Genomic DNA, 18,724 nt, shown 5'->3' with positions numbered 1-18,724 from the left:
AAAAGCGTCATTCATATTTAATGACTTGATAATCACAAATATGTCCAAAAGATGTTAATGACACTGTTATAAAATGCATGGAATATTTCAAATAGCTTCATGACAATCATGTTTGTGACAGATTTATGACAATTTTGTTGTCTTGGTAATGTTAAGTTGTCATGACTAAGACAAAGACAGGTTGTGATGTATTTGTTTGTCAAGTTGTCATAACAAACAATGTCATCTTTGCATTTGAAATGTCATAACTGAGTGAATGACACTTAGTTGTTCCAAGCATATGCATGCATAAAATCTCAATTACATGTCATGATTATAAATGTTTAATGACAGACTTAAGAACATCTCTTCAAGTAAAGTTTTACATAAAAAGTATTTTTTTAAATCACCAGTTAAGAGACCCCTCCATATTGTTGTGGGACACCCACTTTTGGGAACAACTGGACTACAGGGTCACATGTCGCCACCTTCTGGCCTGGCATGCATAGTACTTCACTTTGAACGGTTTGCATGGATGTTTGTAAACTAACTTCTCTTTGACAATGTCGTCATCCATTTTTTTTTTGGACATGTAAACTACCTCAGATGTGTTTTTGTCGACATAAAACGGTCAGATATGTCAAACAGTCTAAATACACTGATTGCATGATGTGAGATTTACAGCATACAGATGTTTGTACCAACTCAGCTATCTGCTTTTGAACGGCCAGCCTCAGTGCGTGTGACAGCGCAGGAAGAAATGTAGACGCCGCCTTGGGTCGATACAAAAATGTATGTGCTTGGAGCCTAGGAGGCATTCAGTAATGAAATCAATAGCTGTGCTTGGCTCCTGGCATTAAGATCATTGGTCTGGCTGTTATTTAGTCATCGTTGTCCTACAACCCGGGCGCAAGTTGGCTACCAGTGAAAAAAATCAATATAGTGACACCACAGTCGGCATCCCAATTACTGGTGAGACTGGTGAGAGATCAATTCATGTGTTGGCCATTAACAGGTCCTTTTGGGAAATCATACTGCATTATTTGGGTTGCCTTCTCTCTGCTCTCCTTCCCCGTCTCGCTCTAAAACAGTGAATTATACAAATCAACAAGAGATCGTACAGCCTGGTTACCTTGTTTAGCTTTGCCATACGTGACTCTGCCTACAATGATCTTGCAGTGTGTTATTATTAGGTTGTTGCTAGTTTTGTGTGCTCAAGCCTACCAGTCCGATATGATGAAAAATGTTACTTAAAGAGCACCTGTTTTAACCCTTTTGTAAGATTTAATATAAATATTTTGTGTCTCCAGAATGTGTCCATAAAATTTCAGCTCAAAACACCCAACTGATTATTTATTATAACTTTTTAAATCTGGGAAATTTGAGCTGCTATGACATTGTAGCTGTTTTTGTTGCCTGTGGCTTTAATGCAAATGAGCTAGTTCTCCTCACCCACTGTTCCCATGTGCTTGTCAGAGATATGTTTGTATTGCTCTGGTGCGTGTAGCTTTCACATAGATAAACAGCACAGTGACAGACAAGAATAAAGCAGATGTTATTTAATATATTTGTTTTGGTGTTAATTCAAGCCTTTCTGCAACAATGAGTCACACACAAAGTCATTTACGAATTATGTAGATATTTTTTTGTATTTATTACACTTTAAAAACAGTTTAAACATGTAAAAGTCATTCTTGAGGTGCAGGTGATCACAGTTTTGTGCAAGTTTTCTTTATTGAAAACTTGCACAGTTGTTTTGTGCAAGTCCTGCCTTGTTGATAGGATTATACGCGTTGCTAGAGACATGTTAATACACAGATGTCAATCAATTCGGTAAGCGGGGAAACCGTACTTCTATGTCACATTAAGGTGGGCCTCAAAATGGAAGGGATTTGGATCCTATATAACATCAGGGATTTTAAAAAGAGACTTATTTTGTTTATATTACTTTAACATTGTGGACATACTATAACTACACACAAATAGGTACAAACAACTTACAAAAGAAGATTTTCATCATAGGTGTCCCGAGATGTTCAATAGGATTTAGCTCTGGGCTCTGGCTGGGCCACTCAAATACATTCACCGAGTTGTTGTGAAGCCACTCCATTGATATTTTGGCGGTGTGCTTTGGGTCATTGTCCTGCTGGTAGATGAACCGTCGCCCCAGTCTGACAACCTAGACACCAACCTAGACAATAAATGAGTTTAAACTATTAAAAATGTTAATAAAAGTCACTTTTTCAAACTTTTCAAGGTTAAAACTTGATGAAAGAAAGATCAAGGTCACATAATGCATTTCAAATGCATAAATAAATGGGGAAAATCAAAAACATAAATCACAAAATACAGAAAACAGCTAATTTATAGATATTTTTTACAGTGTTGTAGTCGTAATAATGTTTTTAGAATAATATATTATTATTAAAATTTATAATAATATATAATTATTATTATAACAATAATATTAATAGTAATAATATTGCTATTTTCAAGAATTACCTTTTTTAAATGTAGTTTTTTAAACACTTTTGAAGTGTATAGTATATTTATGCATCATTTTTGCCAAGAACATTCTTCAAATCATGCCAAATCAAAAAATAAAGATGCTTCACAGTTTGCCAAACTCTATTGTAAAACTTTCTAATTGTTTTAATTTAAATACTTTTAAACTCAAAACACACACACACACACACACACACACCACCTACAGATCACCCAGTTCAACAGCATAAATACGCCATGCACTTAAAATTCATAACTCTTCTGCACAGCTTTGCATGCACTTAGTCATCTGCGCATCTCGCGATCCTCAAAGTCTACTATTTATTAAGCACGAAACTGCTTCCAAGTCTGAAGGAGAAGCAGTTAGCGTGCTTGGTGTGAGCTGTGGAATCAAACACTAATGATCTGTGTCTCGCAGCATTACTATTCCGATGGTGAGCTTGTTGACACCTGACACAGACCACACTGTTAAATCGGTGACATCTTTAAATCCCTGATTGACATCTCTCATATGTGCTCCTCTGGCAAAAGTAGCACAGCCTCACATTTGGTAAACATGGGGTGAAACGCATTACTAGGGAGAAAAAAAAGTGAACGTTGAACGTGTCAGTCGGGAGAATATCTCATCAGTCCACATTCTTTATCAACTAGTTCTCGGCGCCGCACTTTTTTTTTTTCTCCCCTCATGCATATGTAAAGAGCCGAATATGTTCCAGCAGCGATAAGGATGTTGCTCGCACCTGCAATGCCTTACGAAAAAAACCACCAGCACAATGGCGACAAGACGCGCAGCTGTTTAGCGTGACAGTGGTGTAATTGTAAAGAGGGAAGGAGACGTCTTGCTCTTCACTCAGCTTGAGACGTGTCTAACTTCGCGCTGCGGAGGAAGATGACAGGATCTCTTTAGTGCCTACAATTACATGGCATGATGCCTTATGTGTGCAGTCAACAGAATGAGGCCTAACGAAGCGGATAACTTAAACACATAGCTTAGAGATGCCAATAGTTATGTGGCAGTGCACCATGTAGGGAAAACATCTGAGGGAAAACAAAACAAAAAAAATAGCATTATGTTTGTTCAGGTGATGGTTTTTGTTCTATGCAATTTAACAATCTCGAAACAGTAGTTCATATTCAGTCATGTGTGTTTGATTTAGAAGTTGGGTTAGTGTTTTACAAAGTCCCTTTAAAGCAAGACATTTTACTTTATTAGCCATTTTTAAAACGCCTCTTGGGCATTCTGTCTGAATGGGGAAAAATCAAATTCTTCGAAACAGTTTTCCAAGCTTACGATTACATTACATATTTGGAATCACCAATTAACTTATACAACAACTGTCTCATAAGTTTTGTTTCTAAATATCTGAATCAAACAAGACTGGCAATATTGTTCAGGTTGCCCAAGCTAATGCGAATGCACACTCGAAAGAAACCAGATCACGACACCAACCTCATTTATGGCCGTAATAATATCATCCTCTGAATAATGCTTCATCAGATCGCGCTGGTCTTCTGAAGTAATCCACAACTTGGTCTTGATGGTGAATCTCCTCCAGAAATGAAAGTGACTACAATTTTGTTGGCGTTTGATTAGTTGCTGTCATGTGCGTTTGACTGTGCCTTGGGTTTGTTTCATACGATTTACGAAACCAGATAACTTTTGTTTTCAAGTGCACTTGGTTCATTTAAAAGTGATTTTGAGCTTTATTTGGATATATTTCTTATGTCTTGGAAGTATTTGCTGAGATTCCAGTTTGTTTGTTGACCACCAAACTGCACACATCTGGTCTGAGCCACTCCTCCGAAGAAACATCAGCCTATAGTGGTGAATGATTTTACTAGTACTGGGCTTCATTTGCCATATTGACCATTACACTTTTCCCCATTCAAAACTACACGAGTGAAACGTCTTGTGAATTCTATAGTGTTTGGGATTTTATGGTGGGACCTTTTATGGAAAAAATCAGTTTTTAAGGGTTCAAACACAGTTTTGTGGCAATAGTGTGTGAATGTATTTAGCCTCTAATGGTAAAAATCAACAATTTTTATTTATTCATTCATTTTCTTTTTGGCTTAGTCCCTTTATTAATCTGGGGTCGCCACAGCGGAATGAACCGCCAACTTAGAAAGAGAAAAATTACAGACTATCTGAGTTTTTGGAGTATGTATCAAGTAAGTTTATCTATTAAAATTTTCAGCTTATATTGAAATTGGGTTGGAATATGTGTCCTTTTTGCTGGCATCATACTATACACTGTAAAAAATTATGTTTTCAAAGTTATAAATAAAAAAAAAGACTTGTATGTTCTAAAATGTAAAGTTTTATAAAAAGGAATCTGCTTCAAATTTTAACTTTTAATAAATTGCATTAAAACATATAACCTTGTTGCCAGTGTCAAAATAAAAAATAGAAGTAAAAAAAAAAACATCTATTTAAATGATCGCTTTTAAAGTCAGTGCATTACTTGTTATTTTGTCATTTCTTCACCTCAAGTCTTTTATAATTGTTTGTAAAATTATCATCTCATACAAATTCATACAACTTCTCTGGATATTGGAACTCATAACTTTCTCATTGTTTGTGTGATATGTCTGTTTTGAACTTTATTTATACTACATTTTCATTGTATGTATATTTTTAAAAAATTGTATCTGTTTTTCTTCTTCATAATTTAATGTTCTCATAAAATTCTTCTGGAACCCATGAACTTGTCATCGCTTAGCTCAATATTTTGTTCTGGTAGCATTATTATTAATTACTCAAAATGATCAATAAAATGATAGAGTATATGTTTTACAGCAAAATACTATTTTATGTAATGGTTTGTTTTTTATAAGATCATATTGGAACCTTAAACTTATCATTGCTAATTTCACACTATACAAAAGAATAATTATTTGAGTTTGTTTTACAAGAAAAGACTATTTCTGTCTCTCTGCTTAAAATATGTCTTGGTTTTACTTTGTTTATTGTTCTATAAATATACCAGCTATTTTTTGGAAAACAATCTGAGAACATTTTTCATAGTTTTTACCATACAGGAAGGTTTATTTTGATTGAATTGGTTTTAAGCATACTTAATGTGTTACAGCGAAGATAATTTTGAACAAAAAGCACATGAAACTTGTATTCCAGAAAAAACAGAGGGTTGAACTCAAAACATTTTTTGCACATTTTCCTTCCCCTCCCTCCTCCACTGTTACATAACATGACATACCGGTTTAGGAAGTCAAAAAATGCAAGTACAATATGTGCTTAAACCTACACTTACAGAGTGCATTGTAGAAAGATTTGGCAGTTGTGTTTATCTTGACTGATCTATGCAGATCAAAATAATCTATGATTGCTCGCTGATCCGAAAGTATTAAACTGTTAACTGTAAGACAATAAAGCATTATCTGCAGCAGAAAAGAGCAACGTGTTGGCTCTGCTCCTAGTAGGCTGTCCTTTAGACAAACTTGCGCCACAACTGAGAGAGTTCACACACTTCTGACAAGCACTTGTCATTCACTAGAATCGTCAGCCAGGTATGCATTGTTCAACTATTCACTTTCGTTTACTTTTTGTTTAGTTTAATATTGCATTATAGAGACGTTTGATTATGATATGGGGAGGTGATAACAGTATAAAGAATCTGTAAACATTGGTTCAAAACTACACGCAAGCGACGCGACCGAATTTACACCTGATTATTAATTGACGAACCCACGCGTTGTGTAATATTAGGCTTACTTGCAGCGTAGATAGGTTGGTAATAAGGGTCATGCGAGTGATATGTACAAAATGGTGGACTGGTTTGAATATAACAAGCAAAAAATAAATAAATATATAAAAGACGACGTAGTAGTTTTATGTGCGTTAAAATTTGAGTTAAAATAGGCGTTTTGCAACATATATCCCCATTAAAACATTGGTTTTTATTATTATTATTGTAAAAAATGGAACCAGGCAATTTTGAAATTGGTCATTGTCACCATGACTTGGCGTTAAACGGAAGTTGTTATCTGTTTTTTTTAGGAAGCATTCCAAATGCTTAAACCTGACTTTCTGTAAAACTTGACTGGATCGTTTTTGTTTTATGAGTTAGTACTGAACATTTAGCAACATCTATCATAGTCTTATTGGCTTTTCTGAGGATGCTCAGAACAGATTGAGATTACAAAATTAAGTCAAAGTTTATTTATGATATTGCAGCACATTCTTTACTGTTTGGTAAGCTGTTTCATATCTTAAGCAAACAAGTGTCCTCTTTAAACCCCCCTCCCAAACAACACTGTGTGTCATTCCAGGGGTTGTCACCCCCTTTATTTACGTATTTTAGCAAATTTTATATGTTTTTTTTTTCTCATTTTTATATATGTTATTGTTTGCAAGGTTTGAATATAATGAGAAAAAGATGGTCTTGTAGTTTTATGTAGCTTAAAATTAGAGATTTGAAAGGCAACATATCTCCATACAAAAAAATACACTTTATTCATTTTCCTTCAGCTAGTCCCTTATTTACCAGCGGTCAACACTGTGGAATAAACCACCATGGTTTTATTATTGTAAAAAATAAACATGTATTTTGTTGAATTGATTTGCTATCATTAAATAGCCACAGTTAACAAATTTATTTCTTATTTATGACTTCTTTATGGTTCATTGCAGAAGAAAAAAAAAACTCATTTTGAGAAAACAGCCTTTAAAATATGTATTGTTATGGAAATATACAGACACAATTTAATAATGTGCACTACAAACAGTTAGAAGTGTATTTTTTATGTTTTTATTTCTTTCTATACTGAAAAAAAAAAAACTTTATAAAACTAAAAATCACAAATTTTAGCATAGTGCCTTGTCCTAATGTTTTTTATGCAGCTTGGAATTTTTTTTATATACATACAGTATTGAATGGATGTTTCACCCAAAAATGTTTACAAATTTAATTATTTCATGTTTCCCAGTGCTGGGTTGTGACTGAAATTCACTGTGTAAAACACATGCCGAAATAGTTGTTAGTTCATTCCGCTGTGGTGACCCCTGATAAAAAAGGGACTAAGCCGAAGGAAAATGAATGAATGAATAATTGCTCCATACCAGATTTTCCTCTTAAGCACAAAAGAAAATGTTTTGAAGAATGTTGGAAACCTGTAACCACTGACTTCAATAACATTTATTCCATTGCTCAATTTTGCCTTTGTTCTATTTTACTTCATCCTTTGCAGGAAATTTGTCAAAATGGCCGATCTGATGAACAGCGACGTGTTCCTGGCCTTCTGCACGTATGCCACTATCGTCATCCTCAAAATGATGTTCATGGCTCCTCTGACCGGATACTTCAGGTTTACTAGAAAGGTGCAGTTGGTTTATACAATTCAGTGACTAAATAAGATTAGTTCCACATGATGTTGAAATTAACTTGACCATAAAAACCAACGCAAGACTCTAAGTGCATCATGTAGAGCTCATCTTTTATAACCGGTCATTATTTCCAGCGCTCCCATTTTGGAAATGGCGCTCCTCCAGTCACATTAGGAGCATCTGGTGCAATTTACTGCAATACTGTAAAAAAGCCAGATTTGCCTTTTTGGCCTGTATGATAATAATAGTAATAATAGTAAACATCCATTCTGGCCTGTCGATGAAATATGTTGCATTTTCAGTAACAAAGCTAATACTTTATGATGCTGTTTACAAATGTTAAGACTAAAGTAAGTGCTGTTGATGCATAATGATTGTGGTCATCAAGACCAATGTTTTATAATGTTGCTCTTCGGCAGCTGTTTACAATTGTAACCATTTACAGTTAGATTTATTTCGGTCAATCAGACCACTAGTAAACGGAGACGCATTCCTGTTTACACATGGTTTCTAATCTAATCTCTTTAGTCCATTTGATTTGAAGTAGATGGTGTATGTACTGTGTGTAACTGCAATCTTTTTACAAAATAAGCTCATGCAATTTACATAGAAAACAACAAGAGACTATAACATGCCATAAACATAGAGCAGAAGCTATCAGTTCAGCCACAAAGCTAACACTGTAAACTTTTTAATTTTTGCTTCTAAACCAAGCCTACAATTTAAGATAGCAAAGTTTTAGGAGATGTCAGAGATGTAGTCAAAAACTGCATTTTTCAAAAACTGCATATTTTCCCCTCGCATTTTTCAAATATTTTATGCATACACAACATTAAAATAAACCCTGACATTTACACTGTGAAAATATTGGGTTCCAAACAATGCCTTTACGTTGTCCCAACACAAATCGATTAGGTTAACTTAATGTCCCTAAGATATCAAAACTAACCTTATGATTTTGTTAGCTCACACTGCTAGTTTTGTGGTGAATATTTAATCTGTGCATGTCATTAAGAAAAAAAAGTTTGCCCCTCTAATCTTTAATTGAAATCTGAAAATGCACTTCCTGTTTGTTTTCAGTTATTTTACCAGATTACGTGATTCTGAGGTAATGCTAACGCTGCTTCAACTGTCAGTTTCGACAACAGTCATAACTGGTGAGCAGGAGGAGTCTGTTAGGTTGTATTAACTCTTCTAAACCCCATTTCCCGATCTTTCCAAATGAAATGCCTACTTTGCTTCGTCTATTCAGCCCGTGGTAGAAAAAACAAGCCACGTCCACTGTTTGCTCAGTAAAAATCAGTTTTTCTAGGAACTGCTTCACATTACGAAAAGAATAACAATCTCAGCCTCCGGGTTATGAGGACTTTGATTGTTTTTACAACTTTAAATGGATTAAACATGAAACAAGTAAGTTGTCCCAAAAAAAAAAAACTTATCAAAAAAATTGTGTTGATTCTTAAAATCAAATAGCATTTTAAATAAGTAGCTTAAACATGCAGCAAAAAAAAAAAAAAGAAAAAGAAAGAAAAAGTGTACAAATATACATGAAATCTTCCAAAAAATGCTGTTTTACATATGCCAGGCCAGTCATTGGCACTGTCAACTTTTACTAAGTACACTGAAAAAAATGCTGTCTGCAAAATTGTTACAAACAATTTATTTGTGTTGAATTTAAACAAACAAATTAAATTTAGTAATGTTAAACTTAATTTATTTGTTTAAATTCAACATAAACAAATTGTTTACAAACCCTTAACTTAAAAAAAAAGTTAATTCAAGGAATCATCTTTAATAATTTTTTTCAGTACCTGTAGGGAGGTGTGTGTAAATTATGTAAAATTGGTAAAGTAAATGTTAACGTTTTTGAAGAAGGGTTGGCAAACTGAACAGCAACAACACCACCATGTACTTTGTAATTTTGTATGTTCATTCTGACTTGCACTGCAAATTAAAAACAACAACAACAAAAACTTAAAATTGTAAGACTTGCTGCAGCTTTTATGAGTTGACTCAACTTAAATCAATGCAATGCGACTTTAAAGTCCGCATAAAATCAGAATTTACTTTGTTTATTTTACTAACACACATTGTTAGTCTTAAAGTGAAACTATAACAAAGTTAGTCGGAATAATAAAAAAAATAAAAGGTTTTGCTGTCCTTTAATCAAAATCGAAGCATTTGCTTCTGCTTTGGAATTGCAGTCATCCTTTGGTCATTTCAGTTTGACGCATAGTTATACACAATTGAAGTCAGAATTACTAGCCCTCCTGAATCATTAGCCCCCCTTGTTTATTTTTTCCCCAATTTCTGTTTAACCGAAAGTTTTAATAACTCATTTCTAAAAACCTATTTTATTTTATCTTTGTCATGATGACAGATTGATCTGTAGACAATTAAAAAAAATATGCTGAAAAAATATGCTAAAATGGTTTAGAAAAAAATAAAAACTGCTTTTATTCTCGTCGAAATAAAGCAAATAAGACTTTTTTCCAGAAGAAAAAAAATATTATAGGAAATACTGTGAAAAACCACTTGCTCTGTTAAACATCATTAGGCAAATATCTGAAAAAAATAAATAAATCACCCGAGTGCTAATAGTATTGACTTCAACTTTATTTCTGTTCATAATTCAGGCCTTTTCAAACTGGGAGGACACTGCAATGAGCAAAAATCCAGAGGCGCGAAAGAAGATGCTTCAGACCAATCCCGACGTAGAGCGTGTCCGAAGGTAATGCCAATTCACCAATGTATCCTCTTTCAACCTGTTGGAAACCACTTTAAAGTGACGTTCACTATTGATCCACAGGTGCCATCTGAATGATCTGGAGAACATCATTCCCTTTGTGGTGATCGGTCTTCTGTATGCACTGACCGGTCCAGATCTCTCCACAGCTCTGCTGCACTTCCGGGTGTTTGTAGGCTCTCGTTTCATCCACACCGCGTCATACGTGCTGGCTCTTCCTCAGCCCAGCAGGGGTCTGTCCTGGGTGGTGGGAATGATCACAACCTTCTCCATGGCCTACAGAGTGCTCACCACAGCTCTCTATCTGTAAAGATGCCATTGCATTGCAGTATGCCGCAGAATGGTAGAGGCCAGTTTTGTATTTTTTGATTTTATTGGCTTTATACTTTCTTATTTCACTCTAGTGTATGCAATTGATAATAAAATCTGTGAACATTCAACTGCATTTTCAATTAATATACAGGTATTTGGAAAGAAGCCGCTGTTGTAATGTCAGTTTCTTCTATCAAATGTTTGTTATCAGTCAACAGGTCATTGTCACCATGACTCGGCGTTAAACTGACGTTGCTATCTGTGTTTTTTTAGGAGGCATTCCAAGTGCTCAGACCTGCCTTTCTGTAAAATTTGAACGGGATCATTTCGTTGCATAATTTAGTACTTTACAGAATTTTTAGCAACATCTATCATAGTCTTGTTGGCTTTTCCTAAGGGTGCGCAGAACAGATTGGGTCACTGATTTCTAAATCAAGTCAAAGTTTATTCATGATAATGCAGCACATTCCGCGCTGTTTCGTAAGCTGTTTCATATCTTCAATGAAGTTGCATTCTGTTAATTAGACTGTAATATGGCACAATGCCATTACTCATCATGCCCAAAAGAACACTGTGTGTGTCTTAGGAACAACCAATAATAACTTGACCTCTTGTTGATCATTTGGTATCAGAAGTGGCTCATATGAAAGGCAAAGGCCTCTAGATTATGCTTATTTTACCAAAATAAAATATGATCGAGTCTCGATTTTTAATGATTAAATTTGGACAGTAAGGTCTGAGTTTGCTTAGACAAAAGTAATGTCCAGAACAGAAATAATGTACAGTATAGAATATAAAGTCATGGTGCAGTGGAAATTTTTTTTTTTTATAAATCTTGTATGAATCCCATGAGCTTGGACGACTGCATCCATACATCTCTGCAACGACTCAAATAACAATAAAAACGTCATGTGGAATGGAAAAGAAAGCGTTCTTGCAGGACTCCCAGAGTTCATCAAGATTCTTTGGATTAATTTTCACAGCCTCCTTCTTTTAACTCCAGACATGCTTAATATTGTTCATGTTGGGTGACTGGCCTGGCCAATCCTGGAGCACCAGACCTTCTTTGCTTTTAGGAACTTTGATGTGGAGGCTGAAGTATGAGAAGGAGCGCTATCCTGCAGAATTTGCCCTCTCCTGTGTTTTGTAATGTAATGGGCAACACAAACGTCTTGACACCGCAGGCTGTTGATGTTGCCATCCACTCTGCAGATCTCTCGCATGCCCCTATACTGAATGTAACCCCAAACCATGATTTTTCCTTCACCAAACTTGACTGATTTCTGTGAGAGTCTTGGGTCCATGCTGGTTCCAGTAGGTCTTCTGCACTATTTGTGACGACTGAGATGCAGTTTAACAGATGATTCATCTGAAAAATAATGAATAATAAATAATAAAATAATAATAATAAACAGCTTAAAGTGAAGTTATTGTTTGTTCCTCTTATAACTGGGTTTTGACGACAAGACTTTTGTCAGGTAGTGTATGTACTTTATTAAATTATATCCAAAGTATAGATTCTATCTATCTATCTATCTATCTATCTATCTATCTATCTATCTATCTATCTATCTATCTATCTATCTATCTATCTATACAGTTATTTACTTATTTTAATCAAATTGTTTTAATATTAGATAATTATATATTATATTATAATATAGTTATATATTATTTTTTATATAATTAAACATCGTATTTATTTTAATCTTGTTTCATATTAAATTTATTTCATATTTTTTTATAACTATCTAAATCTATTTTGTGTTGTATTTCACATTAAAATGTTCATTCATTTTTTTTATATATGTTGAAATATTTTAGTAAATAATTACACTTAATTAATAACACGCAATAAGTGGCATTTTGTGTTTTATATAGTTATTTGTTTATTTTTAGACAGTACAGTAAAGCGCTTCAGGGGCTCCGTGCTATGCATGTATTGTGCAAAACAAACATTAGCAATAACAGTTCGCCAGAGTGTCATTATTATTATTATTAGCTATAGTTATGTAGGTTACTTGACACGCCCACCTTCACGCGTTAGTTCAGGAGTGAAAAGCTGTGAAAGCAAAGCAGAGAGGCGACAAAAGGGTGAGAAATGCATCAAAACGCTTATATTTCAGCTTATAATTCTCTCAGTCGTCTTGCTTGTGCACTTTTTGTTATCATTTTTTTCAATATTCACGTTTTTAAACAGGCATCTACACATTTTTGAAGTTCCGGAGAGACCGCCTCTGGCGTCCTAGCTTTACGCTATTGTTTCCATTAAAGTTGCATAAACAAACAAATCGACGAATGAGTGCGAAAACTAGTGAAGTGACAATATTAAACGCCAGCAATGTTAGATGCTTTCAATTCTGCGACGTGAAAAATCAGAAAACAAGCGAATTTGCTTGGTTTCTGTTACAGGACTTTAGGACAGAAACTGAGCTGTAAGCTGTTAATAAAGTACAACGGAATGATTTCTATAGCAGTTAGTCCAATTCTGGTAACGTAAACAAAGTAAATAGGCTATAACTCTAGTTTTATTTTAGAGCTTGAGCTTTGTGATTGAAATGATGCAGAAAAATCCTGTTTAAACTGGCTGCTTTTCTGAAACTTTGTAACCTATAGCTGCCAAGTGTGGTTTTTTCTAAACTGGTAAAACTGGCTGTGTGCAGTATAGAAGTTATGCAAGATCTGTAGTAGTCAGTATCAGGTATGAAATGATGCATCTGTGAGACTGTTGCATGCGATTTTCTGCATTAAAAGCAATGCAAATGAATAATGTTTGTGTAATTTATTGTTTGGTGTTTATCTGCAGTTTAAACTAAGATGGCAGAAGTTGTGCACATGATCGACAGTGAGGTCTTTCTGGCCTTCTCCACATACGCAACCATAGTCATCCTCAAAATGATGCTCATGAGCCTCATGACCTCTTACCTGCGATTGACAAAACAGGTACACTTTATTTTTGTCCTCAATTTATTGACACGACTTTGTGAATTGTTGAACTAAATTACGTTACAAATGTCCGCGGGATTGTAAAATGTATTAAAAGTTGATGAATCATTATAGAGAAATTTAATGCCATTAAAAAGTCTTAAATGCTATTTAATAAGATATTACATTTTATAAAATTTTAGATGATGCAATGTATGCTAAAGTTGGCCCGAATTAAATCTGCGAATATCAGGATCCTCTGTAGTTTATAAAATCAATGAAATCCTGGTAGATTTGACATCATGCTGCTTTGTTTACTAAGACAACACCATTATTTTGGCAGTTCTTTATGTGCTGAATTAATTTCTTACATTAATACTTAGTATATATACAGTATGTTAAAATCTTGTCAGTGTTTCCAGTTGAAAAGTGGTTATAAGGTCTTAAAATGTATGGAAAAAGTATTTAAAAAGGTCTTAAAAGGTATTGAACTTCACTCTCTAATTCCTGTATTTACTCTGAAACCTGATATTGAGGCACAAAGTAGAAATATTAGATCAAATGTTCAGATAAAGCCCATAAATACTCCAGAAAAGTGGACAAAACCAAGATGGACTAAAACAGATGTAAACTATTTGTGATTTGACCTACTAAAACACCTTAATACCAGGAGTAAACAACACCTTAAAAGGAAAATTTCCACATCTTTTAGGATTTTCTTTGTACTGTTGATCACAAAAGAAGATATTTTGAAGAATGTTGTAAAAAAAAAGTCATCTACGTCCACTATAGGAACAAAAAATACTATTAAAGTCAATAGTTGTTTCTCTCTTCAACATTTTTTCAGTATTCAATGTTCATTGTTCAGAAACTCAAATTCTAAACAAGTGGTGGATGTGTAAATGTTGGCAGTATTTACATTTTTGTGTGAACTATCCCTTTAATGATGCCATTTGTTCAGGTCTTCTCCAACTTGGAGGACACCGCCATGGCAATAGCAGAAGACAAGAAAAAACTGGTTAGGACTGATCCAGATGTGGAAAGAGTGCGACGGTAAACTTCTATTTGTTAAACTGCACAATCACTGGGTGATCTCCTCCTCATGTTTTTGTTCTTGAATCCCAGATGCCATCTGAATGACCTGGAAAGCATCGTTCCTTTTGTGGTGATCGGTCTTCTGTATGCACTGACGGGGCCGGTTCTCTCCACTGCTCTTTTGCACTTCCGGGTGTTTGTAGTGTCCCGATTCATCCATACAGTCGCGTACATAATGGCTCTTCCGCAACCTACCAGAGGTGTAGCCTTTGGCGTAGGGCTGCTTACAACTTTATCTATGGCCTACAGGGTGCTCACTACTGCTCTTTTTCTTTAATGAATAACACTCGTTCATATACAGCTCAAGTCAGAATTATTCCCCCCCCCCCTGTTTATTTTTCCCCCCAATTTCTGTTTAACAGAGAGAAGACTTTTTTTCAGCACATTTCTAAACATAATAGTTTTAATAACTCATCTCTAATAACTGATTTATTTTATATTTGCCATGATGACAGTAAATAATATTTTACTAGATAAAGACTCTTCCATACAGCTTAAAGTGACGTTTAAAGGTTTAACCAGGTTAATTGGGTCAACTAGGCAGGTTAGAGTGATTAGGCAAGTTATTGTGTAACGATAGTTTGTTTAGGCAATAAATAAAGTAGCTTAAAGGGGCTTAACAATTTTGACCTTAAAATGGTTTTTAAAAATTTAAATCTGCTTCTATTCTAGCTGGAATAAAACCAATAAGACTTTCTCCAGAAGAAAAGATATTATCTGAAAATTTCCTTTCTCTGTTAAACACCATTTGGCAAAAAAAAAAAAAAAAAAAAAAAAAAAACCCACTAAAGGGGGGCTAATAATTTTGGCTTCAGCTGTACAGAAGATTTTGTGTTATTTTACCTGCTTTTAGCAGTCTTGCATGAATGAAGATCATTTTTTGTGTGTTTTCTACTGGCTTTTAGTGCCTTATTCCCATGTTTGCACTTTATAAACACTATAAATTAGTTTTTTTTTATATAGGCATTGATGGTTTCTTAAAGGAATAGTTCTCCCACAAATGAAAATGTTCTCATTTACTCTCTCAGAATCAGTTTTATTGCCAAGTGTGCTTCACACCCACAAGGAATTGTTTTGGCTACAGAAACTTCCAGTGCACATAATGTGACAAGTGACAACACAAAATAAATATGAAAAAAGACGATAATCATTAAACAGAGATGCAGTTAGTCCAGAAATCTGGATGTTGAATTGTATGTGCAGATTGATATAAATATACAGGTTATTAGGTGCTGTGTACAAATGTGAATGGAGAAAGTATTGTATTGTATTTTAATGTAAGGTGCTGTGTACAAGTGCGTATGAGAAAGTATTGCACATATTTATTGCACAGTTGGGGGATATTTAACTGTTCATAAGGTAGATGGCCTGAGGAAAGAAACTTTTCCTGTGTCTGGCTGTTTTTGTGCTTGATGCTCTGAAGCGCCGACCAGACGATAACAGTTTGAACAGGGTAGTGTGCTGGGTGCGATTCGCCCAGAGTGATTTTGCGAGCCCTTCACTCTGGAAGAGTACAGTTCTTGAAGTGTATGAAGGGCAGTGCCAGTGATTCGTTCAGCAGTCCGGACTATTCGCTGTAGTCTACGGAGATGACAAATGAAAACGTTCTCATTTACTCTCTTTCAAGTGGTTCAAGAGTTTCTTTATTCTGTTGAACACTAAAGAAGATATTTTGAAGAATGTTGTAAACCTGTAACCTTTAACTTCCATACTAGGAAAAACAAATGCTATGAAAAGAAGCTTTCCAGCGTTCTTGAAATATCTTCTTTTGATTCCATTCCATGGTTTGAAACAAGTCAAGAGTGAGTAAATGAAGGGTGCACTATTCCTTTACAGAACCGTTAATATCCTTGAAACGTTTTCCATACACAAAATGTTCTTTAAAGTGGATCTTCAGATCATTAATATACTAAAAATAATGGTTCTTATCAGAATTGTTCACTAAAAGGTTCTTTAGGGAATCAAAATGGTTCTTCTATGACATCATTGCAAAGACGCTCTTTTGGAAAGTTGTAGTTTAAATAAAGTCTACTATACTATCATTGATTGTAATAATTAATGTGATCTTTAACATCTGGCGCACATTTGAAGAAGAGTCTAAGGTTTGAACTGCACTATACATTGTACATTGAACAGACATTTGTTTTATTGTTACTTATTAATCAGACTTCATTTTCAGAGTGTGTGCTTTAATCTGGGATTTTGAAGTTTATAGATTTGACCATTTACACCAGTTGCAAAGACTTTACCTTAGCATTTCTGTACTCCTTGTAAGCATGTTTTACAAAATACATAAATGCAGTAAATAAATCATGGAAAATATAGACTCGATATACAATTGTTTGCAGTGTGCAAGAAACAAATTCATATTTTGTCCACTAGAGGGAGCTATTTGAAAGCCCAAGTACAACCGATGTTACGTCGTTTGTTTAATGCACACGTCTTTGTGTGTTTTCTTATCCACCCTTGGCATGTATGCACAAACACTCATTTATCTGCGTGATTGTGTTCTGCTTCAAAAGATGAAGTGAACTGTTTTATATAGCCACACGTAGATGGTGAGCTATGCTAGCAGACGTTTGGTAAAAATAGCCCTGCTTAACAGAATGAGGAAAATCTTCTTAGGCCATTCATGCTTCACACATTACCTTTAATATGTTATGAATAGCCTGTAAACACATTCCATGCAGCTATGAACAGTCTAATCAATGGCACGTAATTAGCCTTATGCATCTTTGAAAGTCTTAATTAGATATATGAAAAGTTATCTTGAAGACGGTTTGCTTTGTGATAGTGATCATTTGGGGAAAAACTCTAGGTCTCATCTGCAAACAATCACATCTGAAGAAAACTATCCATTCGTTTTGAAGTAACGAGTTGTAGTTAAGTGGGGAAGAATGTAGTATGAGTTAAAGCAGTGTTTCTCAACCATGTTTCTGGAGGACAACAAGCTCTAGACATTTTCCATGTCTCCAAACACCCCTCATCAGCTCATTAGAAGAGGTTGAAAGATCTGTAATTGGTGGGACAGACAAAACATGCAGTGTTGGTGGACCTCCAGGAACGTGGCCGAGAAGTTAAAGGGATAGTTCACCTAAAAAGCTTAATTTTGTTATCATTTACTCATCCCCCACTAGTTTCTTTGTCTGCTGAACACAAGTCATTGACTTCAATATTTTGCTCCTACTATGGATGCCAATGGTTGCTCCCCCCCCCCCCCCCAAAAGATTCTACCGAACATCTTCATTTGTGTTCAAAAGACATACATAAATGTTTAGAACAACATGAGTGTGAGAGTAAATGTTGAGGAAGTTTCATTTTGGATATGAACTGCCCCTTGGAATCTGTGTTTTGTTTGTCATTGTAGGATTTCAGTTCAGAAGTAGTGTATTATTGAACAGGGGAATTACATTAGGGTGGACTTTATAAAAAGTAAGAATGAGATAAGTCATATGACATGAAGTGTTTGATGTATTATGTTGTTATGTTATAATATAACCTTGTCTAAAGCATGAATGCAAGAATTCATCCACATTAAAAGGAGAAATCAAACACAAATGACAACTGAGTCATCGTTTACTCACCCTGGTGTTGTTTTATTGCCGTATGTGCTTCTTTTTTTTATCACAAAAGGAGAAACTTAAGAAAAATCCTCTCATGGTCATCAATATAATGGCACTAAATGGCGACTATAGTGAAAATCTTGCAATCTATACCATAAATTCCATGTTTGTTTTTTTTTTGTTGGATAATATCTGATTTTAATGTACTTTTTAACAAAAATTCTGACCTTGACTGTTAGTTGGCAAATTAATGAG

General features: G+C 34.7%; 2 protein-coding genes across 3 annotated transcripts; both read left to right on the top strand.

Moving 5' to 3' along the window:
• The first annotated feature begins 5,763 nt into the window (after positions 1-5,763).
• Positions 5,764-12,312, top strand: mgst1.2 (microsomal glutathione S-transferase 1.2). Its single transcript, NM_001002215.2, has 4 exons — positions 5,764-6,012; positions 7,693-7,822; positions 10,465-10,559; positions 10,638-12,312. The coding sequence occupies exons 2-4, from the start codon at positions 7,706-7,708 to the stop codon at positions 10,882-10,884; spliced, it is 459 nt and encodes a 152-aa protein (NP_001002215.2). The 5' UTR covers positions 5,764-6,012; positions 7,693-7,705; the 3' UTR covers positions 10,885-12,312.
• A 597-nt stretch (positions 12,313-12,909) lies between these two features.
• On the top strand, positions 12,910-18,464 carry mgst1.1 (microsomal glutathione S-transferase 1.1). 2 transcript variants are annotated; one of them, XM_073945951.1, is made up of 4 exons: positions 12,910-13,587; positions 13,693-13,829; positions 14,773-14,864; positions 14,937-18,464. In XM_073945951.1, exons 2-4 carry the CDS (start codon positions 13,704-13,706, stop codon positions 15,181-15,183), a joined length of 465 nt encoding a protein of 154 aa, XP_073802052.1. In that variant the 5' UTR covers positions 12,910-13,587; positions 13,693-13,703; the 3' UTR covers positions 15,184-18,464.
• Positions 18,465-18,724: the final 260 nt, after the last annotated feature.

Source organism: Danio rerio, chromosome 4, assembly GCF_049306965.1.
Source record: "Danio rerio strain Tuebingen ecotype United States chromosome 4, GRCz12tu, whole genome shotgun sequence".
Lineage (NCBI taxonomy): Eukaryota > Metazoa > Chordata > Actinopteri > Cypriniformes > Danionidae > Danio > Danio rerio.
Note: the sequence above shows the minus strand (reverse complement) of the source record. Positions and strands in the feature narration are given on the sequence as shown.

Excerpts from the sequence above, each read along its gene's own strand:
- mgst1.2 (NM_001002215.2), top strand. The coding sequence starts at position 7,706 with ATGGCCGATCTGATGAACAGCGACGTGTTCCTGGCCTTCTGCACGTAT. Across the intron at positions 7,823-10,464 it reads ACTTCAGGTTTACTAGAAAG|GCCTTTTCAAACTGGGAGGA; the intron begins GTGCAGTTGGTT and ends TTCATAATTCAG. Across the intron at positions 10,560-10,637 it reads GACGTAGAGCGTGTCCGAAG|GTGCCATCTGAATGATCTGG; the intron begins GTAATGCCAATT and ends ATTGATCCACAG.
- mgst1.1 (XM_073945951.1), top strand. The coding sequence starts at position 13,704 with ATGGCAGAAGTTGTGCACATGATCGACAGTGAGGTCTTTCTGGCCTTC. Across the intron at positions 13,830-14,772 it reads ACCTGCGATTGACAAAACAG|GTCTTCTCCAACTTGGAGGA; the intron begins GTACACTTTATT and ends CCATTTGTTCAG. Across the intron at positions 14,865-14,936 it reads GATGTGGAAAGAGTGCGACG|ATGCCATCTGAATGACCTGG; the intron begins GTAAACTTCTAT and ends CTTGAATCCCAG.